The sequence below is a fragment of the Oncorhynchus nerka genome, linkage group LG3 (assembly GCF_034236695.1).
Source record: "Oncorhynchus nerka isolate Pitt River linkage group LG3, Oner_Uvic_2.0, whole genome shotgun sequence".
Lineage (NCBI taxonomy): Eukaryota > Metazoa > Chordata > Actinopteri > Salmoniformes > Salmonidae > Oncorhynchus > Oncorhynchus nerka.
Window position 1 is genome coordinate 68,002,928 of NC_088398.1, and position 24,832 is coordinate 68,027,759.

The 24,832-nt window shown below is 42.3% G+C and overlaps 2 protein-coding genes across 4 annotated transcripts; both read left to right on the forward strand.

The window, feature by feature from the left end:
• Window positions 1-10,551: 10,551 nt before the first annotated feature.
• LOC115112641 (ATP-dependent (S)-NAD(P)H-hydrate dehydratase-like) lies at window positions 10,552-18,162 on the forward strand. Of its 3 annotated transcripts, none has more exons than XM_029639678.2 (10): window positions 10,552-11,972; window positions 16,103-16,250; window positions 16,419-16,464; window positions 16,559-16,647; window positions 16,741-16,849; window positions 16,953-17,003; window positions 17,095-17,199; window positions 17,272-17,392; window positions 17,503-17,607; window positions 17,772-17,858. In XM_029639678.2, exons 1-9 carry the CDS (start codon window positions 11,489-11,491, stop codon window positions 17,598-17,600), a joined length of 1,251 nt encoding a protein of 416 aa, XP_029495538.1. In that variant the 5' UTR covers window positions 10,552-11,488; the 3' UTR covers window positions 17,601-17,607; window positions 17,772-17,858. The 3 variants fall into 3 exon arrangements, with proteins under 3 accessions (XP_029495538.1, XP_064871007.1, XP_029495531.1); XM_029639671.2 differs by having other exon boundaries at window positions 10,558-11,972; window positions 17,490-17,607; window positions 17,772-18,162; XM_065014935.1 differs by lacking the exon at window positions 17,095-17,199 and having other exon boundaries at window positions 10,556-11,972; window positions 17,490-17,607; window positions 17,772-18,162.
• Window positions 18,163-18,264: 102 nt separating this feature from the next.
• On the forward strand, window positions 18,265-24,698 carry LOC115112662 (inhibitor of growth protein 1-like). Its single transcript, XM_029639694.2, has 4 exons — window positions 18,265-18,714; window positions 19,045-19,209; window positions 19,612-19,760; window positions 23,797-24,698. Exons 2-4 carry the CDS (start codon window positions 19,071-19,073, stop codon window positions 24,427-24,429), a joined length of 921 nt encoding a protein of 306 aa, XP_029495554.1. The 5' UTR covers window positions 18,265-18,714; window positions 19,045-19,070; the 3' UTR covers window positions 24,430-24,698.
• The last annotated feature ends 134 nt before the right edge of the window (window positions 24,699-24,832 follow it).

Here is a 24,832-nt window from a genome sequence, read left to right on the forward strand (position 1 = left end):
TAACTATTTTCTACATTGTAGAATAATGGCGAAGACCTCAAAACTATGAAATAACACATGGAATCATGTATTTACCAAAAAGAAGTATTAAACAAATTCTTCAAAGTAGCCTCCCTTTGCCTTGATGACAGCTTTGCGCACTCTTGGAATTCTCTCAACCAGCTTCATGAGAAATGTTTTTCCAACAGTCTTGAAGGAGTTCCCACATATGCTGCGCACTTGTTGGCTGCTTTTCCTTCACTCTGCGGTCCAACTCGTCCCAAACCATCCCAATTGGGTTGAGGTCGGGTGATTGTGGAGGCCATATCTTCTGATGCAGCACTCAATCACTCTCCTTCTTGGTCGGCAATAGCCTTTACACAGCCGGGAGATGTGTTAGGTCATTTACCTGTTGAAAAACTAATTAAAGTCCCACTAAGCACAAACCAGATGGGAATGCATATCGCTGTGGTAGCCATGCTGGTTAAGTGTGCCTTGAATTCTAAACAATTCACAGACAGTGTCACCAGCAAAGCATCCCCACACCATCACACCTCCTTCTCCATGCTTCACGGTGGGAACCACACATGCAGAGATAAAAAATCTCAAATTTGGACTCCCATCAGTCTAATGTCCAATGCTCGTGTTTCTTGGCCCAAGCAAGTCTCTTCTTATTATTGTTGTCCTTTAGTAGTGGTTTCTTTGCAGCAATTTGACTATGAAGGCCTGATTTACGCAGTCTCCTCTGAACAGTTGATGTTGAGATGTGTCTGTTACTTGAACTCCGTGAAGCATTTATTTGGGCTGCAATCCGAGGTGCAATTAACTATAATGAACTGCAGCAGAAGTAACTCTGGGTCTTCCTTTCCTGTGGTGGTGCTCATGAGAGACAGTTTCATCATAGAGCCAGTTTTGGCGACTGCACTTGAAGAAACGCATTGACAGACCTTCATGTCTTAAAGTAATCATAGACTGTCGTTTCTCTTTGCTTATTTGAGCTGTAATTGCTATATGTACTTGGTCTTTTACCAAATAGGGCTATCTTCTGTATACCACCCCTGCCTTGTCACAACACAACTGATTGGCTCAAATGCAATTAAGAAGGAAAGAAATTACACAAATTAACTTTAACAAGGCACACCTGTTAATTGAAATGCATTCCAGGTGACGACCTGAAGCTGGTTGAGAGAATGCCAAGAGTGTGCAAAGCTGTCATCAAGGCAAAGGGTGGCGACTTTGAAGAATCTCAAATATAAAATATATTTTGATTTGTTTACTACATGATTCCATATGTGTTATTTCATAGTTTTGATGTCTTCACTATTATTCTACAATGTAGAAAATAGTAAAAATAAGGAAAACCCTTGAATGAGTAGGTGTGTCCAAACTTAAATAAATAAATACATAAATGCACATATAAATAGATAAATAAATGCACACATAAATAGATAAATAAATAAATGGATGAGTGAATAATTGCACACATACATATATAAAATATTATTTAAATAATGAATCGCACTTTCTTTCATTTTATTCTTCATTTATTTCTGTATTCATTCCTCCGATATGATAATGAAGGGGTGTCAAGCAAACATATGTGGGTGGCAGTGGTGTAAAGTACTTAAGTAAAAATACTTTAAAGTACTACTTTAGTCATTTTTGGGGGTATCTGTACTTGAATTTACTATTTATATTTTTGACAACTTTAACTTTTACTTCAATACATTCCTAAAGAATATTATGTACTTTTCAACACCATACATTTTGCCTGACACCCAAAAGTACTAGTTACAATTTGAATGCTTAACAGTACAGGAAAAAGGTCAAATTCACACACGTATCAAGAGAACGTCACTGGTCATCCCTACTGATCCACCTCTACGCAGACAACACCATTCTGTATACCTCTGGCACTTCTTTGGACACTGTATTAACTAATCTCCAGATGAGCTTCAATGCCATACAACTCTCCTTCCGTGGCCTCCAACTGCTCTTCAATGCAAGTAAAACTAAATGCATGCTCTTCAACCGATCGCTGCCCGCACCTGCCCGCCTGCCTAGCATCACAACTCTGGATGGTTCTGACTTAGAATATGTGGACAACTACAAATACCTAGGTGTCTGGTTAGACTGTAAATTCTCCTTCCAGACTCACATTAAGCAATCCAAAATTAAATCTAGAATCGGCTTCCTAATCGCAACAAAACATCCTTCACTCATGCTGCCAAACATACCCTCGTAAAACTGATCATCCTACCAATCCTCGACTTCGGCGATGTAATTTACAAAATAGCCTCAAACACTCTACTCAACAAATTGGATGCAGTCTATCACAGTGCCATCCATTTTGTCACCAAAGCCCCATATACTACCCACCACTGCAACCTGTATGCTCTCGTTGGCTGGCCCTCGCGTCATACTCGTCGCCAAACCCACTGGCTCCAGGTCATCTACAAGTCTCTGCTAGGTAAAGCCCCGCCTTATCTCAGCTCACTGGTCACCATAGCAGCACCCACCAGTAGCACGCGCTCCAGTAGGTATATCTCACTGGTCACCCCCAGAGCCAATTCTTCCTTTGGCTGCCTCTCCTTCCAGTTCTCTGCTGCCAATGACTGGAACGAACTGCAAAAGTCTCTGAAGCTGGAGACTCTTACCTCCCTCACTAGCTTTAAGCACCAGCTGTCAGAGCAGCTCACAGATCACGGCACCTGTACACAGCTCATCTGTTAATAGCCCATTAAAATCTACCTCATCCCCATACTGTATTTATTTATTTATCTTGCTCCTTTGCACCCCAGTATCTCTACTTGCACATTCATCTTCTGCACACCCTACCACTCCAGTGTTTAATAGCTATATTGTAATTACTTAGCCACCATGGCCTATGTATTGCCTTACCTCTCTTATCCTACCTCATTTGCACATGCTGTATATATATTCTCATACTGTATTCTTGATTGTATGTTTGTTTATTCCATGTGTAACTCTGTGTTGTTGTATGTGTCGAACTGCTTTGCTTTATCTTGACCAGGTCGTAGTTGCAAATGAGAACTTGTTCTCAACTAGCCTACTTGGTTAAATATAGGTGAAATAAATAAATAAAATAAATGTTAGAATTTCCTGCCCATGTTGCTGAACAATTCAACCCTTTTGTTAGTGTTCTTCAGGAAGTGTATAGGGGATGTCGTTCCTACTGTGACTATTAAAACCTACCCATACCAAACTGAAAGCGCGAACTACCGCATTTAACCACGGTAAAGTGACTGGGAATATGGTTGAATACAAACAGTGCAATTATTCCCTCCATAAGGCAATCAAACAGGCAAACCGTCAGTACAGAGACAAAGATGATTTCAACGGCTCAGACACGAGACGTATGTGGCAGGGTCTACAGACAATCACAGACTACAAAGGGAAAACCAGTCGGTGTCCGCGACATGGCGTCTTGCTCCGGGACAAACTTAAACACATTTGCCTGCTTTGAGGATAACACAGTGCCACTGACACGGCCAGCTACCAAGGACTGCGGGCTCTCCTTCTCCGTGGCCGACGTGAGTAAGACATTTATGCGTGTTAACCCTCACAAGTCTGCCGGCCCAGACGGCATCCCTAGCCGCTTCCTCAGAGCATGCGCAGACCAGCTGGCTGGAGTGTTTATAGACATATTCAATCTCTCCTTATCCCAGTCTGCTGTCCCCACTTGCTTCAAGATGTCCACCATTGTTCCTTTACCCAAGACAGCAAAGGTAACTGAAGTAAATGATTATCGCTCCGTAGCACTCATTTTTGTCATCATCATAAAGTGCTTTGAGAGGCTAGTTAAGGATCATTTCACCTCCACCTTACATGACACCCTAGACCCTCTTCAATTTGCATACCGCCCCAATATATCCACAGATGATGCAATCGCCATTACACTGCACACTGCCTTATCCAAACTGGACAAGAGGAATACCTATGTAAGAATGCTATTCATTGACTATAGCTCAGCATTCAATGCAATTATACTCTCCAAGCTCATCATTAAGCTCGGGGCCCTGGGTCTAAACCCCGCCCTGTGCAACTGGGTCCTGGACTTCCTGACGGGCTGCCCCCAGGCAGTGAAGGTAGCAAACAACACCTCCACTATGCTGATCCTCAACACAGGAGCCCCACAAGGGTGCATACTCAGCCCCCTCCTATACTCCCTGTTCACCCATGTCTGCGTGGCCATGCACCAACTCAATCATCAAGTTTGCAGATGATACAACAGTAGTAGGCCGGATTACCAGCCTGTTCACCCCGCTATCATTCAGAAGGCGAGGTCAGTACAGGTGCATCAAATCTGGGACAGAGAGAAGCTGTTTGTCAGTCTATCGCAAGGCCAAAAGACTGTTAAATAGCCATCACTAGCCGGTTACCACCTGGTTACTCAACCCTGCACCTTATAGGCTGCTGCCCTATGTACATAGACATGGAATCACTGGTCACTTTAATAATGTTTACATACTGTTTTACTCATTTCATATGTATATACTGTACTGTATTTTAGTCAATGCCACTTAGACATTGCTTATCCTAATATTTATATATTTCCTAATTCCATTATTTTACTTTTAGATTTGTGTGTATTGTTGTGAATTGTTAGATACTACTGCATTGTTGAAGCTAGGAAAACAAGCATTTCGCTACACCCGCAATAACATCTGCTAAATATGCTTATGGGACCAATAAAATGTCATTTGATAGGTTGAAATTCACATTCAATATTCAGTTCATAAGCATTGACTAATGCCTCTAGGGCCGGTCAATGATTAGTCAATGATTGATTTAACCGACCTGGAAGACCAGGTGTGTTGAATTTAGCCAGTCGCTGATCAATTAGCTGAGTTGGTCAGGGCTGCGTTCAGCACATAAAAACTTAATAGAACATTCTGTTGAATGGAAATGTAGCTGTACTGAACGACCAGTTGAAAAACAGGGAGGGGTTGGGTTGTGGGTTCAAAAAGCACCGCTGCCCTTTAAAATACCTCACTCATTGCTTCAAGCCACACCCACCCAACGGAGCAAACGTATCTCAAAGTCTGTTCAAGAACGTTTTGGGAAAACGTGGCATTCAGTACAAACCGTTCCGCAACGAAGCAAACTAAAATCCTGCAGTACCTGTGGCACTCCAAGAACAGGGTTGCCTACCCCTGCTCTAGGGTCCTGTGGTGAAATGACTGCTGTGCAAGGTATTTGGCAACAGCTTTCTTCCAAGGCCCATAATCACAAAGCGTCTGAGTGGGGATGGTTATCTAGGATAACCTCCTCATTGACAATGTAATTGTACTCAGTGTGAAGGCAAAACTGATCCTAAAATTAGTATTCCTACTCTGAGATTCATTGTGAATATGGCCCCTGGCCTATAAGCATACTGGCCTATCAGCAATGCCACCACCTGAAATACAACAAAAACATGAATAAGAATGATCTTAGCCAGTAACACATGTATATGTGCACAAGCCCCCTAATCAGCCAAATGATATGAAAACAACAGACTATTTGCAGTAAAATTAGTAGGTGCATTTTTCTTGACAACTTTAGGTCACACATACATGCATAAATAAACAGGCAGGGGAACAAAGTAGTTTGACAAAAATAGTCATTGTCAGTAACTGACTAGTCTTTAGAATATAGCTACCAATTATGTAGCTAGCTAATTTTCTTGAAATCTAGCTGGAGTCCACCTTGATTGTTTGCTTGCTAGCTAAGGTGAACTCTGTTGGTAGGAGTAAGCTACCGTTAGCTAGCTTCCACCAGAAGTTTCAAGATAGATGGCTGGTTAATGGATTTTTTTAAAATCAACTTTAGCAATCAGATGAATAGCTACCAAATATATTTGTTGACCTATGTGTCCCTTGCAGTAGCTGTGTGTGGGTAAAATCACTGGGGAAGCCAAGCCAGGGGGGAAAAGTGTGTTGTGATAATTGAGTTGTTTGCTCCATAACCTGTTAGTTCATATGCCTTGCCACCTTAATATGCACTACATGAGCAAAAGTATGTGGACCTGCTCGTCGAACATCTCATTCCAAGCTATAACAGCTTCCACTCTTCTGGGAAGGCTTCCCACTAGATGTTGGAACATTGCTACGGGGAAATGCTTCCATTCAGCCGCAAGAGTGTTAGAGAGGTTGGGCGATTTAAGCCTGGCTTGCAGTCGGCGTTCCAATTCATCCCAAAGGTGTTAGATGGGGTTGGGCTCAGGGCTCTGTGCAGGCCAGTCGAGTTCTTCCACACCGATCACATCAAACCATTTCTGTATGGACCCTGCTTTGTGCATGGGGACATTGTCATGCTGAAATAGGAAAGGGGCTTCCCCAAACTGTTGCCACAAAGTTGGAAGCACAGAATGGCCTTAAAATGTCATTGTATGCTGTAGTGTTAATATTTTCCTACACTGGAACTAAAGGGCCTAGCCCGAACCATGAAAAACAGCCCCAGACCATTATTCCTCTTCCACCAAACTTTACAGTTGGCACTACGCATTGGGGCAGTTGGTCGGACTGCCAGATGGTGAAGCGTATTTCCACTGCTCCAGAGTCCAATGGCAGCGAGCTTTAGACCGCTCCAGCCAACGCTTAGCATTGCGCATGGGGATCTTAGGCTTGTGTGCGCCTGCTCGGCCATGGAAACCCATTTCATGAAGCTCCATATGAACAGTTCACGTGCTGATGTTGCTTTCAGAGGCAGTTTGGAACTCTGTAGTGAGTGTTGCAACCGAGGACAAACTATTTTTATGCGCTACTCGCTTCAGCACTCGTCAGTCCTGTTCTGTGACCTTGTGTGGCCTACCACTTCGCAGCTGAGCCATTGTTGCTCCTAAACATTTCTACTTCACAATAACCGGGGCAGCTCTAGCAGGGCAGCAAATTGATGAACTGACTTATTGGAAAGTCACAGAGCTTATCAGTAAGGCCATTCCACTGCCAATGTTTGTCTTTGGAGATTGCATGGCTTTGTGCTCGATTTTATACACCCGTCAGCAATGGGTATGGCTGAAATAGCCGAATTCACTCATTTTGAAGGGGTGTTCACATACGTGTATATATATATATAGGCCGAGGCAATAAGAAGACACCGTGGCAGAATAAATTCAACCACACCTTTTGTTTCATCCCAAAATCGGAGAGCAACATCTGTCTGGTGAAGTCCACAAAGCATATTGCATGTAACAAACAGTAACGTGACCTACAGCACGATCAGTCAAGTTATAGTTATTGCAAGGAAAACGAAAACGGGAGCTGCCTCCACTATTCCAGCACCATTTCAACTTCAACATTTCTACATCATCAAATCACCTAATACAGCGACAACTAAAAGATTCCAAAAACAATTTAATCCAATCAACGTAAACTAGATATCATGTGGCTGTCCATGTTACTGACTTCTGTGTATGTGTGCATAAGTAGAAAAAACATGTTGACTCACCCGACCTTGCCATTTGCCATCCTCCTCTTTCATGTTGCCTAAATGTATTTTTTTTCTCTTTTTTTTAACCTTTTATTTAACTAAGCAAGTCCAGTTAGGAACAAATTCTTATTTACAATGACTGCCTACACCGGCCAAACCCGGACGACGCTGGGTCAATTGTGCGCTGCCCTATGGGACTCCCAATCACGGCCGGTTGTGATACATTTACATTTACATTTAAGTCACAGCCTAAATGGTCCATGACTCTGTCATACAGTACACACTTTTAGTTTTTGTTGTCTTAGGCTACCTGGTTAACATTAGCCTACTACATCTAGCTACATATTGAACTTCCAGCCTCTCAGGCTGATTGGCTGAGAGAAATTGATGATAAAATTATTGGGGAGGGGGGGCTGTCGTCTTGTTAGACTTCAGTGCAGCTTTTGACATTATCGATCATAGTCTGCTGCTGGAAAAACGTATGTGTTATAGAAGTGGGTGTAAAGCCCTAATGTGGATAAAGAGTTACTTGTCTAACAGGACACAGAGGGTGTTCTTTAATGGAAGCGTCTCCAACATAATCCAGGTAGAGGCAGGAATTCCCCAGGGTAGCTGTTAGGCCCCTTGCTTTTTTCAATCTTTACTAACGACATGCCACTGGCTTTGAGTAAGGCAAGTGTTCCTATGTATGAGGATGGCTCAACACTATACACGTCAGCTACTACAGTGACTGAAAGGACTGTAACACTTAAAGAGTTGCAGTTAGTTTCGGAATGGGTAGCAAGGAATAAGTTAGTCCTAAATATTTCCAAAACTAAAAGCATTGTATTTGGGAAAAATCATTCACTAAACCATAAACCTCAACTACATCTCATAATGAATAATGTGTAAAATGAGCAAGTTGAGGTGACTAAACTGCCTGGAGTAACCCTGGAATGTAAACTGTCATGGTCAAAACATACAAGAGTAGCTAAGATGGGGAGAAGTCCATATTAAAGTGCTGCTCTGCCTTCTTAACACTAACAACAACATTAATGACATGCATCAATCTCCCATGGCTCAAAGTGGAAGAGAGATTGACTTCCTAATTTCTTATTTTTGTAAGAGGTGCTGAAGGTACAGAGCTGTCTGTTTTAAAATACTAGCACACAGCTCGGACACACATGCATACCCCACAAGACATGCCACCAGAGGTCTCTTCACAGTCCCCAAGTCCAGAACTGACTTTGGGAGGCGCACAGTACTACGTAGAGCCATGACTACGTGAAACTCTATTCCACATCAGGTAACTGATGCAAGCATTAGAATCAGATTTAAAAAGCAGGTAAAAATACACCTTATGGAACAGAGGGACTGTGTGAAGTAACACAAACAGACACATGCATACACACACACACACGATAACATACTCACTATACACACACACATATACATGGACTTTGCATTGTAGATATCTGGTAGTGGACTATGGGCCTGAGGGCACACATTTAGTGTGTTGTGAATTATGTAATGATTGTATTGTAATGTTTTCAAAATTGTTTAACTGCCTTCATTTTGCCGGAACCCAGGAAGAGTAGCTACTGCCTTGGCATCAGCTAATAGGGATCCATAATAAATACCAAAAATATCTTGTCACAACACAACTTATTGCCTCAAACTCATTAAGAAGGAAATAAATTACACAAATTAACTTTTAACAAGGCACACCTGTTAATTGAAATGCATTCCAGGTGACTACCTCATGAAGCTGGTTGAGAGAATGGCAAGAGTGTGCAAAGCTGTCATCAAGGCGGCAAAGGGTGGCTACTTTGAAGAATCTCAAATCTAATATATATTTTGATTTGTTTAACACTTTTTTGGGTGGGGTATTACATGATTCCATATGTGTTATTTCATAGTTTTGATGTCTTCACTATTATTCTGCAATGTTGAAAATAGTACAAATAAAGAAAAACCCTGGAATCAGTAGGTGTGTCCAAACTTTTGACTGGTACTGTATATTACCCCTAAGGAGACTGAAAAGATTTGGCATGGGTCCCCAGATCCTCAAAAGGTTCTACAGCTGCACCATCGAGAGCATCCTGACTGGTTGCATCACTGCCTGGTATGGCAACTGCTCGGTCTCTGACTGCAAGGCACTACTGAGGGTAGACTGTACGGCCCAGTACATCACTGGGGCCAAGCTTCCTGCCATCCAGGACCTCTATACCAGTCGGTGTCAGAGGAAGGCCCTAAAAATTGTCTAAGACTCCAGCCACCCTAGTCATAGAATGTTCTCTCTGCTACCGCAAGGCAAGCGGTACCGGAGCGCCAAGTCTAGGTCCAAGAGGCTTCAAAACAGCTTCTACTCCCAAAGCCATAAGACTCCTGAACATCTAGTCAAATAGCTACCCAGACTATTCACATTGCCCCCGCTCCCCTCTCCACACCACTGCCACTCTATGTTGTCATCTATGCATAGTCACTTCAATTATCTCTACCTACATGTACATACTACCTCAACTAACCGGTGCCCCCGCACATTGACTCTGTACCGGCACCCCCTGTATATATATATATAATTTGTTTTTTTACTACTCCTCTTTAATTACTTGTTACATTTTATCTCTTATTCCTATCTGTATTTTTAAAAACTGCACTGTCGGTTAGGGGCTCATAAGTAAGCATTTCACTGTAAGGTCTACTACACTTGTTGTATTCGGTGCATGTGACTAATACGATTTGATATTATACTGTATATTATATAGCTCTGGAGGCCTCTAGTGGCCTTCAGGCCATTTTAGCATGCAAAGTGCCATTGAGGGCTTCCACCATTTTGATGTAGTCAACTGGGTGGAATGTCCGACTTTATTGGCTGATCCCTCCTGATAACCCTGTTGGAGTCATGTCCAACCGGGACATCAGGAGGGATCAGCCAATCGTGAAGAAGAAAATTAACTACTTCAAAATGGAGATCGCTGTCAGACCTATATTGGCACATATATTTTTTACTTTTATATATATATATATATTTTTTTTTACTTCTATTTTCAAAGCAAAACACCACAAACTCATGTCGGGGAAAGAAAAAGGCGAAACTGACCACCCTCCTTCCTTGCTCCTGCCCTGCCTCTTCCACCAATCCAAATGTTTCTTATGGGCAGAAAAGAGCAGAGGCTCTGAGCTGTCCGATCAGGTCCATTGTCTACTTACTCGAAGTCCTTTATCTAGCTTTATGCTCCTATCAACACACTTCCTGTTTTTGTTTGGATCTTTTAGCGCCTCTCATCCCAGTGAAGCGTCTATCTATCCTATTTTCAGCAGTAACTCACAATTCGTGTCTAAGTAAGAACTGTCAGTGTGTGCGTGCCGCCTCCCATTACACGGTTTACCTACGGCCTCTAATAGGCTCGCAAGAGCATGACCGAATCATGCAAACATGGAACTTGGATATTTGGTTGTTTTTTGCCTCTACTGTTGATTGCTGTAACCTATATGAACGATGAAGTTAAAGAGGAAACAAAAAATACTGTACTGCTTTTTAAAATGATGTCGCTGTCACTTTTTATACACCACAATCCCTGAAGCGTCCTATTTCCTTTAGGACCCAGTGGAGCTCTGTGAGCTAATCCCTGTGATGTAGTACACATGCTGTCCCTGGCCGTTGTTTTAGGTCAGTGCTATTCGGAATCCTTGGGACGTCCCTACCTTAAACCCTAATTTAACCATTTTGCATTTCAACTTCAAAGGGGGTAGTGACGTCCCAAGGATTCCGGATATCAATGACCGTTTATGTTGCGGTACTCGAGTGTATGGTGGGGGCCCATAATCAGTTTTGCAGACACTAATCTCCATTGTATGAAAGTGCATTGTCTGAAAAACAACATCTGGCTGCTGAATGTGCACCATCCATGTCCAGGTAAAATGTTACCTAGCCTTTCTTAATCAGGCTCTGAATGTCGAGGTTTGATACAGGTTCCTGCTGCTAGCTAGCTAGTCTTGTTCACCAGCTGACTTGGTAACATTTATTGGTGTTCTGACCGTACTGCTTGCTTTAAAAGAAATTACGCATCAGTTGTTCTCGCACCTGATAATTATGCTCGCCAATTCAACACGGGGCTTTCTCTGGTCGGATGTCGAAACCAGAACCTTGCTGAATATCTGGGGGGAGCGGGACATCCAGACGGCGTTGGGCGGAAACTTCCGAAACAGTCATGTCTACCGCGACGTCGCCAGAAGGTTGGGAATTATGGGGTTCGAAAGAACCCCAGAGCAGTGTAGGGTGCGAATCAAAAGCCTGAAAAGGCAGTTTATCCTGGCCAAGGAGGGCAACCTGAGGAACAACGGCCAATACCACAAAATCTGCAAGTTCTACGATGCCATGGAGACGATACTAAGCTGCCGTCCCCAGATTGACCCCCAGGAGTTGTTAGACAGTGGGGCCGTGGGGGATGAGACCGAGGAGGAAGTGGGCACAGACCCTCCACAGGACCCATACTTGGAGAGCACAGGGGAAAGCTCCTACCCAGAAACCCAAGTGAAGCTCGAATACCCTCCCATCCCTGTGACAGTGGGAAATAGTAAGTACCATTAGTATGGCATGTCGTTACATTGTTATTATATGGATTATTTTGCAAATAAAGGCCTTTTTGTGTCGCAGGGTTTGATTTGTAAGATACAATTTATTATTTCACATCCATTAAGTAGAGTAAAATTACCGTAACTTATTTTTCATCTTTCAGTGTTTCATTTTATTTCCTAAAGCATTTAATGTCTGGATTCCACATTTTTTGCATGTTTTTTTGCCCAGTCTCACACTGACTTTTGACATTCTGCTATGTATTACCCTTACAGAAGTCTTGATAATTAGAAAATATTTAATGCACCTGATTAAAAAAGAGTAAAATGGAAACTATATAAACTCAGCAAAAAAAGAAACGTCCTCTCACTGTCAACTGTGTTTATTTTCAGCAAAGTTAACATGTGTAAATATTTGTTTGAACATAACAAGATTCAACAACTGAGACATAAACTGAACAAGTTCCACAGACGTGACTAACAGATATGGAATAATGTGTCCCTGAACAAAGGCAGGGTCAAAATAAATCAAAAGTAACAGTCAGTATCTGGTGTGGCCAGCAGCTGCATTAAGTACTGCAGTGCATCTCCTCCTCATGGACTGCACCAGATTTCCCAGTTCTTGCTGTGAGATGTTACCCCACTACTCCACCAAGGCACCTGCAAGTTCCTGGACATTTCTGGGAGGAATGACCCTGGCCTTCACCCAGCGATCCAACAGATCCCAGATGTGCTCAATGGGATTGAGATCCGGGCTCTTCGCTGGCCATGGCAGAACACTGACATTCCTGTCTTGCAGGAAATCACGCACAGAACGAGCAGTATGGCTGGTGGCATTGTCACGCTGGAGGGTCCTGTCAAAATGAGCCTGCAGGAAGGGTACCAAATGAGGGAGGAGGATGTCTTCCCTGTAACGCACAGCGTTGAGATTGCCTGCAATGACAACAAGCTCAGGCCGATGATGCTGTGACACACAGCCCCAGACCATGACGGACCCTCCAAACCGATCCCGCTCCAGAGTACAGGCCTCGGTGTAACGCTCGTTCTTTGGACGATAAACGTGAATCTGACCATCACCCCTGGTGAGACAAAACCGCGACTCATCAGTGAAGAGCACTTTTTTGCCAGTCTTGTCTGGTCCAGCGATGGTGGGTTTGTGTCCATAGGCAACGTTGTTGATGTCTGGTGAGGACCTGCCTTACAACAGGCCTACAAGCCCGCAGGTGTGATGTTCGGATGTACCGATCCTGTGCAGGTGTTGTTACACGTGGTCTGCCACTGCGAGGACAAACAAATTACATAATATATATTTTTTTTAAAGTTTGTACTTGGTTATTATGGATATGAATAGAGACAGTGGAGCTCATTGAGGGAGATTCAGAGTTTGATGGCAGGAAATGAGAGAAAATAAAGGTAAATATGTTTTGAGATATTGTACGTCATTATCAAATAGGCTATAATTTCATATAATTATTTAGGATACATTGTATGCTTGATGTTCGACTTCATGCAAGAATCCCTGCTCTTTATGACCAAATACTGTAAAAATGTATATCCCACCACATGTAATTACCACCACTTAATGAACTGTGATGGTAAGGACAATGGGGTGGTAATGGCAAAATGTATCAGTCATCTCTCCAAAGTTCTCTGCCACCTTCATGAGTTGAATCCATCTGCCACTGTCTTCCATGTTGTAATAGATGCACCAACCACACAGTACAGATTCAAGAATAATGTATTCTACCTGAGCACAATTCCATTTCAAATGGGCTTTCAGAAGGTCACATGGGATTTTTGGAGTCTGGACATGGGAAAGGTCCTGCGGATGAAATCGGTGCAGCTGTGAAGGGAAGTTGATTCCATAGTGGCAAGAGGAAATGACCTTCAGAATGGAAGGGTTCTACGAGGAACTTTCCAAAGAGCAGTCAAATGTGAAGCTCTTTTACGTCACAGAGCAAGAGCATGAAAATATTGATCCTCTGCTTCCAGATCGTATTGAGACAATCTGTGGAACAATGAAAATACACCAGGTAATATGTTTCATGTAAAACTATAGATTTGTAATTACAAAATGTAGATCAAATTGTAGATTTTCAAATCACTATCTTTTCATTCTAAGTCATGTAAGTGTTTACTGAAGGTGTTAACAGAACGTGTTAGAGATTTCCTGTATATTCATCAATTTAAGAAATGTTCTATGTTGTTTACAGATCATCACTGCCATTACAGGACAAATCACATGGAGAGCTCTCTGTTGTTGGTGCTCAACTCCACATCTGGGATTGTTTTGGGCCACAGACCGTGATAATTCAACAGAGGCAGACAAAGCACAATCTTCACTTCAACCTGTACAGCACCACAACTATTTTGTAGTGCAAAACTGCCCATTGCAGACATACATGAGAGACTGATTGGAATGTGGTGTGTTATGAAATATGAATACCCTTACCCTGGTATTATACAAGATGTTGATGCAGAGAGCAGTGCTCTAGTCAAGACGATGAGTCGTGTGAGAGCAAACAGATTATTTTGGCCAACGAGAGAGGAAATTGTATGGTACCAACCAGAGAATGTGCTTGGGCTTGTCCCTGAGCCTCATCCAGTGACAAAACGGCATATGATGCCTGATGGCGCAGTCTGGGAGGAAATTTGCTCTCTCGTTAAGCAATGGAGTCTTGAGTGAGCACATACCTGTCTCATGAGCCTGAATCAATAGACCGCAGCCAGTGAACAACAATTTGTTTAATGTCAACTAGTGTTTACAACCTTGTAGATGTATTTCTGCCTAATGCATTGAATCCAACAATTGTTCTAAAATACGCTTTAAGTTCTTGAGGCATGTAACCTTTTTGTTTTTTGAGGTTTTGAATTGTGTTCTATATCTTCAATAAAATGAAACATGTACAACTGTGACGTTCAAAATATTTAATGGTATTTTTAATAGGTTTTATATGAAATGTAATTTCCACCACACTATCATTACCATCACGGTAAATGTGTATTAAAATTACAATTGATATTGATTATTATTCCCTTATGTGAACCTTTTTATATGCTTGTTCTTAAGATAATTCCTAAAATGTCAAATATTAAGATTTTGATGTGGTAACTGCATGTTTCTGAGTATCATCAAGGCATATATGGACAATTTTATGACGTGGTGTTATTGACATTTCCCCTCAGGTATTTGGGGAAACCTATAAGAAATCTTTCTACTCTTAAATAGTATGGTCTCAGCTACTATTTGATCTTGTTTCCAGATAGAGTGAAGAAAATATTCACATAGATTAAAAAAACAGTTTCAAGAGGTTTCATTTTCAAAAACATCCAAAAAGTGCCCGTATTTGCGAAATCAACCATAGCTAGTATACCAATACTACCACAGTGGCAGCTCTCAAACCTCCATCCACTCCTCCTCAACAGGCACTACAGTCAGACAGATCAGCAGCCAGTCAGCTGGTGGGCCATCCTCCAAGCGACCCAAGAAGCGGCACGCCAACCTGGCCCTGGACAGTGTGACGAAGCGCCTCCTGGAGCAAAGTGCAGAGGCTGAGCAGAGCTTCTACCAGATGGAGGAGCAGCGTCTGCAGGCCTTGGACCACCGGCGAGAAGCCAAACATGCCCGCGAGCTCCACATGCTCCAGGTGTTGGGACAGATGTTTTCCAGCATCGCCACCAGGAACCCTGTCGCCACAGCTACCCCAAACACAGCAATGCCGCCTGCTCTGAATACCATGGAGTCCACCATGCAGCCAGGTGTGCCCATGTCCGCCTCTGGCCAAATGAGGCGTGGTCGGTCGAGTCACCGCCGAGTCCGCTCGCCCCAGTCCCAGGCTGAGTGGCCCAGCTACCACAGTCATCCCCAGTCCCAGGCTGACTGGCCCAGCTACCAGTCAACCACAGTCCAACGCAGGTTTAGGTATTTGCTTCTCTTACTCAGTTGGCCTGTGTTTAACCAATGGCCAGCTCTGGTGAGACTGCTTGTCAACAAGCAGGTCAAACATAACTGAATAAGGCTGAAACATACCAACAAAGACATCTAGGCTGAACTAAATGGACACACAAGCAGTTAGCGCAGGGAAGCGACAAGTTTTAAGTAAACTCTGAATACTTCTCTGTCCTTTTTCAGTCCTCGAGCGCTCCTTCTCCCTTGGGACAGCAGCACGCCGAGGAATGGATGATATCCTTCCACTGGTGAAGAATATAGTCCCTCAGCTGACGTCTAAAAAGCACAAAGGCCAAGATGGGCGGATTGCGATTATTGGGGGATGTCAGGAGTAAGTTATCCAAGTGACCCAGCCCCACCTTTAACTTGGATTTCTAAATTAAGGTTTTCTGGAGTATACCCATATTGTGTGAGGTACCAAAGATATTCTAAAATGTTCTTCTTTGTATCCTTCTTTCGTTCCATCCTTCTTTCTGATTGTTTTTCTTGTCATGGTAAGGTATACAGGAGCTCCGTACTTTGCTGCTATCTCTGCATTGAAAGTGGTAAGCACAAAGTAGCTTTCTTGGTCCTGTGTCATTTTTTACTCTGGTGGAGACATTGATATGACGACAAAACCTCTGCTGTATCACTACCCAGGGGGCCGACGTGTCACACGTATTCTGCGCTAAAGCTGCAGCGACGGTGATCAAATCCTACAGTCCGGAGCTCATAGTTCATCCTGTGCTGTAAGTTCTGTCTAGGAATGGAAGTCTATTTGTAAGCGGTGTGCATATAATGGATGTCTTTGTTGATGATAACTGTGTTAATATTATCTATAGGGACAGCCCCAATGCAGTGGAGGAGATAGAGAAATGGCTCCCCAGACTTCACTGCCTGGTGGTGGGCCCGGGGCTGGGCAGAGACGAAATGCTGCTGAAAACCGCCAAGGCACATGGGACACTGAACACACACACACACACACACAAACAGTCAATTTTAGTTGACAGTTGACATATTACCAATGTTTTCATGACTCTTTTTTTCTCTTCAGGAAGTAATTGAGAAGTCCAAAGCAAGAGATATCCCTATAGTTATTGATGCAGTAAGTACTGTACACAAAACATATTTTCACTTTGTTAATAGATTTAGATTTCTTCACAAATATGTGCAGTGATTGTATGTTCCACCAATAGGACGGGCTGTGGCTGGTTGCTCAGCAACCATCAGTCATCCAAGGGTACAAGAAGGGCATCCTCACTCCCAACTACATGGAATTCACCCATTTGTATGAGGCTATGGTGAGTCTGCCAGTTCAGCTCTGTGTGTGTTGTGTGTTTATCATTATCCTACTGTCTGTCTGTCTTTTTCAGCACCATGAGCCTCTGGATAGCAGTGACCATCAGAGGAGTGCCATGGAGCTCAGTGTTGCCATGGGCAACCTGACTGTGGTGCTTAAGGGGGAGGACGACCTTATCACTGACGGCAACAAGGGTTCGTGTCTGTCACGCACAGCTACACTTAGACTAAATGCGACATTCACACAATTTCCTGTAAAGCTCTGACTGTCCTGTGTCTCTGTGACGTCCAGTGATCTTGTGCAGACAGGAGGGCAGCGGGTGTAGGTGTGGGGGACAAGGTGACCTCCTATCTGGCTCTCTGGGAGTGCTGGCACACTGGGCATACACCTCAGCAGACATGACCAAAAGGTACCATATTCATTACCATTATGTGCTTTAACACTGACATGGCCAAAATGAATATAGTTATATGAGAACATTAGAAGGGGCTGCCATTGTTACTTAGTTGGCCTAATTGGACAGTTTATTTGTCATTGCCGTAACTGTAATATGTTCTCCAATCTCTGCCTCAGTGTGAACCCGTCAGTGGTGGCAGCGTTCGGGGCCTGTTCTCTGACCAGACAGTGTAACAGACAGGCCTTTCACAAACATTGGCGAGCCACCACCACCACAGACATGATCCAGGAGATCAGCTCCGCCTTCCTAAAACTATTTGAGAGCTGAGAACGGTCTACAGGGGTCCAAGATACTCACATACGTACTGTACATACACCTACATACATGCATACATACTGTACATAGACATAACGACACACTCTTCCATGGGAATCCTGAGAATCCATTCTCTATCTTTACTGTCATCCAGAATAGAATCTTAGTGACAGTATGGCACCGGTGTGGTCTCCTGTTTTTGTCATAAACATCTTTTACATTGTAAATATTAAAATGTTGTTTGAAAGTTAACTTCTTTGTTCTGACTTCTACCTCCCTCACAGTGTTGCACAGAGTTAGATTATCCAATGTATCAATGATAACTGTCAGCTCAAACAGTGCGAAATGCCTGCGATGGAGAGAAACTTTGTTTACATTTTAAATAATTGCCATTCTGTCATACTGCCACCTGAGGGCGCATACATTGTATTTACGATATGGCGGGTTATCGCCTTCATAACATCAGAGCAAAACGATGGAACTGTATCAAGCTAAAATGTAACATCAACATGTCAGGCATCAACCATTTTCACAAGATCTGCATAATTGTAAACTAAACGCATTAAAACAATAGACTTAAAAACAGATTCAAACGTCGTTGCCGAAAAAGTATCTTCACAAAAAAACAAATCGACACATGTCGAGTTTGTTTCACAGGATGCGCATGCGCAAAACACCGGTTTATTTGTTCAACTCAAGTTCTACCGTTCTTCACGCTCTAATCAATGCGCCGTTAGAATATTCTCCAGTTGGATTGAATACATTGTATGAGCTTCAGTAAGCGGAAAAAATATAACGTTTCTGGTGAGTAAAAATGGGTCGTTTGCATTGCTTCATTAGCGTGTTCAGACCGTAATCAGTATGAAGGCTGTAACGACGTTACTGCTACTAGCTAATGGTAGCTAGTTCGCTAACACAGTAGGCTCTAAGAGCCTGAAGCTTCCTCCTGTTAAACGTTAGTGGAACTAGGTTTCATGGATACAGTAAGGGAAAAGATCAGCTTAAACGTAAAAGAGATTGCAAATATGTTTTATTTATTCGTCCAACGTGTACTGTAGGGTTGAGTTTCGGATGTTCTGTGTGCCATAATGTTGTAGAAGGATGTTCTGTGTAACATGTTTTTTTTGTGGACAGCTTTGTGTGGACATTGACTGACGAGAATGTTAAATCCGGCTAACGGCGACCCGGTCCAAGTCGTTTCAAATTATGTGGAAGAATATTTGGATTTGGTCGAATCACTGCCTTTCGACCTACAGAGGAGTGTGTCGCTTATGAAGGAAATTGATGCGACGTATCAAGGTACATCGTTCACGTTTCATCCACTGACCAACTTTGCTAGCTACCTGCTAGGTAGCGTTAATCAATATAGCCAGTTTACATAACTGCTACCAGTCTGTTAACCTAGCAAGCTGAAGCTAGTTTATAGCAGTAGCTGGGTACTGGGGTCCAGATGCACAGTCTAGCTAGCTTGTATCTTTCGATTAAGTTACAATTTGAATAAAAGGTGTCTACTATTCTATGTCAAATTAAAACAATATTCGTTTCAAGTTATGCAACTGTATTTAGCTTACTAGAGTAATACACGTTTGTTTAGCTCCATAATAAAACTGCCACTCCATCCACTTTACGCTATCTATGGGCCATGTTTGTTATATTGTTTGTTATATCTCTTGCATCCTATGGCCCGCCTGCCTGGCTCAGATGGCCTGCAAGAGCTGGATGACGTTTATGAGCGCTACAGTCGGGAGTCCGACCCTCTCCAGCGGCATAGACTTCAGCTGGCCATCCAGAGAGCTCTTATCCGCAGCCAGGAGCTGGGAGATGAGAAGATCCAGATTGCTGGGCAGATGGTGCGTGAACGTGGCTGGCTGCCTCTATTATTGTTTATGGACAACTGTCTCCCCTTTTAAATGAACTTTGCTTAAACCACTTTTTCAATTTTCGCATAAAATGACATGCCTAAATCTACCTGCCTGTAGCAAGGATATGTGTATTATTGATACCATTTGAAAGGAAACACTTTGAAGTTTGTGGAAATGTGAAAGGAATGTAGGAGAATATAACACATTAGATCTGGTAAAAGAAAATACAAAAGGAAGAAAAGTTTTTTTTTTTTTTTTGTACCGTTTTTGAAATGCAATAGAAAGGGCATAATTTATTATTCTAGCCCAGGTGCATTTCAGACTTTGGCCACTATAGCAGCACTTTATGTGCAAAGTCTGAGTGATGCAGTGAAATCTTGCATATCTATTCAAAATGTTGTATCAAGACTGCCCAAATGTGCCTTATTGGTTTATTCATACATTTTCAAGTTCATAATTGTGCACTCTTCTCAAACAATAACATGGTATTATTTCACTCTAATAGCTACTGTAAATTGGACAGTGCAGTTAGATTAACAAGAATTTAAACTTTCTGCCCATATCAGATATGTATAAGTCCTGGGAATCTTTTTTGTTTTGTTTCTCACATTAGCCTACGTTAGCTCAACTGTCCTGCGGACAGGACAAACTTCTTCAGGATTAGTGATTTTCCAACTTGAAAAGCAATAATATTGATGGATGAGGCTGCAACAAAACCCATATTGGTCACTCTCCTTGACCAACTTGCAATACCAGTCAAAGGTTTGGACACCTACTCATTCAAGGGGTTTTCTTTATTTTTACTATTTTCTACATTGTAGAATAATAGTGAAGACACCAAAACTATGAAATAACACATATGGAATCATGTAGTAACCAACAAAATATTAAACAAATCTAAATATATTTGAGAGTCTTCAAAGTAGCCAGCCTTTACCTTGATGACAGCTTTGCACATGCTTGGCATTCTCTCAACCAAAATGCTTTTCCAACAGTCTTGAAGGAATTCCCCCACAAGCTGTGCACTTGTTGGCTGCTTTCCTTAACTCTGCGGTCCAATTCACCCCAAACCATCTCAATTGGGTTGAGGTCAGGTGATTGTAGAGGCCAGGTCATCTGATGCAGCAGTCCATCACTCTCCTTGGTCAAATAACCCTTACACAGCCTGGAGGTGTGTTTTGGTCATTGTCCTGTTGAAAAACAGTCCCACTTAGGGCTAAGTGATATGGCAAAAATATTAATATGGTATTTGTAAAAAAAAAAAATGGTGTGGTATTTTTAGTTTTGAATAATCAAAGTTCTATGTTTGCTTTATAATTAGTGAGTGATCCTAGGGTGGCAACACGTACATTCTAAGTGATTTCAATGAGTCTTTCTCTATTCTGATTGTTTTATACTGTTCAATTCAACTTCAACCAAAGCACATTTCAGCACTTCTGCATTCCCTGCACTCAGTTGCAGTGGTGGAAAAAGTACCCAATTATCATACTTGAGTAAAAGTAAAGATACATTAATAGAAAATTACTCAAGTAAACGGGATTCACCCTGTAAAATACAACTTGAGTAAATGTCTAAAAGTATTTGGTTTTAGATATACTTAAGTACCAAAAGTAAATGTAATTGATCAAATGTACTTAGCTATCAAAGTAAAAGTATAAATCGTTTCAAATTCCTTAACCAGGTGGCACCATTTTCTTGTCTTTATTTACAGATAGCCAGGGGCACACTCAGACATAATTTACAGATAGCCAGGGGCACACTCCAACACTCAGACATAATTTACAGATAGCCAGGGGCACCACTCCAACACTCAGACATAATTTACAAACAAAGCATTTGTGTTTGAGTCTGCCAGATCAGAGGCATTAGATGACATGGGATATTCTCTTGACAATTGTGTGAATTGGACCATTTTCCTGTCCTGCTAAGCATTCAAAATGTAACGAGTACTTTTAGGTGTCAGAGAAAATGTATGGAGTAAAAATAATGTACATATACCCCAAAAAAAGACTTAAGTAAAAACACTTTCAAGTACTACTTAAGTACTTTACAACCACTGCTCAATTGAGAATTCCCACACTGCCACATAGGGCTGCATGATATGGGCAAAATCTAGGACTTTTTTTTTTTTAAACCAAATGTTGCAATTGTGATTTGACTTGCGAATTAGAGCAAAACTGTTGGAATCTTGGAAATAGAATGACTATTCTAATTCTATAGTTAGAATATAATAGTGGGCATTTTGAATACAGTGTTTGAGATGGCAACTAATTAAAATGTCAGGAAGGCGTTATTGTGACAGGGTAGGAACTAAAGTTTTGATAAGTGTTTCCTAGGGGACCCTATGAGCTTTGGCTACGTTGCATGTTTTCTCTTAGCTACTTCATGAAGCTAACATTCTTGCTTTGCATATTCCTCATTGATTTAGAAGATGCTGTTGCACAAACAACATGCTGATTTAGGTCTACACCATCACCTGTATTAGCTAGCTACGTTTGCTCTTACTCAGTAGCTATTAGCATTAGCGGCTAATAATTAGCGTCCCACAAGATTTAGGGCAACTTGCTAAGAAATTGACAAACTAGCTGTTTACTGATGTAAGAAACACAAACTTATAGTGTCATTATAGAACGCTAGTTGATTATTTATAAGCAAAGTGAAAACCGCATTCTTGACTGAACGCAAGTGTCTCGTGGTTGAGGAAAGTCAAATGCGCTCCTTCAGTGACAGGGGGCGTGGCTGTGTGTGGAACGGAGAACAGGGCGGAGAGAGATGATTCAAGTAGCGAAGTAAACTATCAAAATTAACATTACACATTGTTGTAGGATGTCCCTTGGGGATATCCGTACCTATATATGACATGCGATGGTTAGGTTAATAAACAGTCGCGCGTCCTTATTTTTAGCTCATACTACACACATGGCGTATCACATTTTACAAACCAAACATTCAAATACTGGTTTAGAAGGTAAAGTAAAAACCCAAACTGGTCACTGCAACAATACCGGTATATCATAAAATGCGGTATATGTGCAAACCAGATGGGATGGCTTATTGCTGCAGAATGCTATGGAAGCCATGCTGGTTAAGTGTGTCTTGAATTCTAAATACATAAGACAGTGTCACCAGCAAAGCACCATCACACCACCTCCTCCATGCTTCACTGTGGGAACCACACATGCGGAGATCATCTGTTCACCTACTCTGCATCTCAAACACACAAGGGTTGGAAACAAGAAATCTCAAATTGGCCCAAGCAAGTCTCTTATTGGCATCATTTTAGTAGTTTATTTGCAGCAATTGACAGTCTCCTCTGAATAGTTGATGTTGGGATGTGTCTCTTGAACTCTAAAGGATTTATTTGGGCTGTAATTTCTGAGGCTGGTAACTCAAGTGAACTTATCCTCTGCAGCAGAGGTAACTCTGGGTCTTCCTTTCCTGTGGCGGTCCTCATGAGAGCCAGTTTCATCATAGCGCTTGATGGTTTTTGCGACTGCACTTGAAGAAACTTGAAAAGTTCTTGACATTTTCCGCATTGACTAACCTTCATGTCTTAAAGTAATGATGGACAGTCGTTTCTCTTTGCTTATTTGAGCTGTTCTTGCGATAATATGGACTTGGTCTTTAGCCATATTTGGAAATCTTCTGTGTAACAACCCTATCTTGTCGCAACAACTGATTGGATCAAATTAACTAACAAGGCACACCTGTTAATTGAAATTCATTCCAGTTAACTACCTCATTAACCTTGTTGAGAGGTTGCCAATATTGTCCAAAGCAAAGGGTGGCTACTTTGAAGAATCTCAAATATATTTTGATGTAAAAAAAAGAAATTGGTTACTACATGATTCCATATGTGTTATTTCATAGTTGGTCTTATTCTACAATGTAAAAAAAAAAAAAAAACTGGAATTGAGTGGGTTATCCAAACTTTTGACTGGTACTGCATGTCACCTCACTGATCAAAATCCACAGTGTTTAAAATATATATATACACACACATACTCACTCTGTACTGTTCCAGGTGGAGTTGGTGGACAACTGTAGCAGACAGGTGGACTGGCATTCTGAGCTCCTCCACGCCTCCAAGGAGAACCCTGATACCCATGTACCCACATCAACTGCCATGACAACGACCGCAGCCTCCATAGCGCCGTCGGCAGAAACAACTCCGGGCAAAGCTGGTCACCATGACAAGAGGCGTGACGAGGTGACACCGTGCTCAGTCGGCGGGGGGGACAAGTCTGGCGGGAAACGGTCACGGCGGCAGAAAAGCGGAGAGAATTGGGAGAGCTATGGAAGCATGGGTCATGTGGATGAGGTGGCCATGGGGGTGCCCAGAGAGAAGAGGGCCAAAACGTTGTCGTCCAAGAAGAAGAAGAGGTCAAAGGGCAAGTCAGAGAGGGAGGTGTCACCCCTAGACCTGCCCATCGACCCAGACGAGCCCACTTACTGCCTGTGTGAACAGGTATCCTACGGCGAGATGATTGGCTGTGATAACGACGAGTGTCTCATCGAGTGGTTCCACTTCTCCTGTGTGGCGCTACATCACAAGCCCAAGGGGAAGTGGTTCTGCCCCAAATGCAGGGGCGAGAATGAGAAGACAATGGACAAGGCCCTAGAGAGGGCGAAGAAGGAAAGGGCCTACAACAGGTAGCTTCTCTACCTAGCCCAGTGGACATTGTCATGCTAGGTTAGTTTTTTTCTACTCCCAATGCTGTTTGAAAATGAATTGGAAAGAGGGACTTATTTTAGTAAATGCTGTACTGGAAGATGGACATTCTGGTTCACGACAGATACAGTATAATGTAATAGATTATTTTATCAAATAGCCACACCAATGATTGTTGACGTTGCTGTATCATGCATGCAACCTTAATGCTCTTCCGAACAAATAAAAAAATTCATCCAAGATTGTGCAATGAACTTCCTGTTGAATTGTCTTTGTGTGTATCTGAGATGTGACTGCCCTTTGCTTGAAGTGCCATTACTGATAGGACTGCCCTAGCAAAATGCATTGTAGACACTTAATCATCTCTTAAGTTGAAAATGTTTTATGG

Excerpts from the sequence above, each read along its gene's own strand:
- LOC115112641 (XM_029639671.2), top strand. The coding sequence starts at position 11,489 with ATGCTCGCCAATTCAACACGGGGCTTTCTCTGGTCGGATGTCGAAACC. Across the intron at positions 17,004-17,094 it reads TCCCTATAGTTATTGATGCA|GACGGGCTGTGGCTGGTTGC; the intron begins GTAAGTACTGTA and ends TTCCACCAATAG. Across the intron at positions 17,200-17,271 it reads CCCATTTGTATGAGGCTATG|CACCATGAGCCTCTGGATAG; the intron begins GTGAGTCTGCCA and ends TGTCTTTTTCAG.
- LOC115112662 (XM_029639694.2), top strand. The coding sequence starts at position 19,071 with ATGTTAAATCCGGCTAACGGCGACCCGGTCCAAGTCGTTTCAAATTAT. Across the intron at positions 19,210-19,611 it reads AATTGATGCGACGTATCAAG|ATGGCCTGCAAGAGCTGGAT; the intron begins GTACATCGTTCA and ends TGCCTGGCTCAG. Across the intron at positions 19,761-23,796 it reads TCCAGATTGCTGGGCAGATG|GTGGAGTTGGTGGACAACTG; the intron begins GTGCGTGAACGT and ends GTACTGTTCCAG.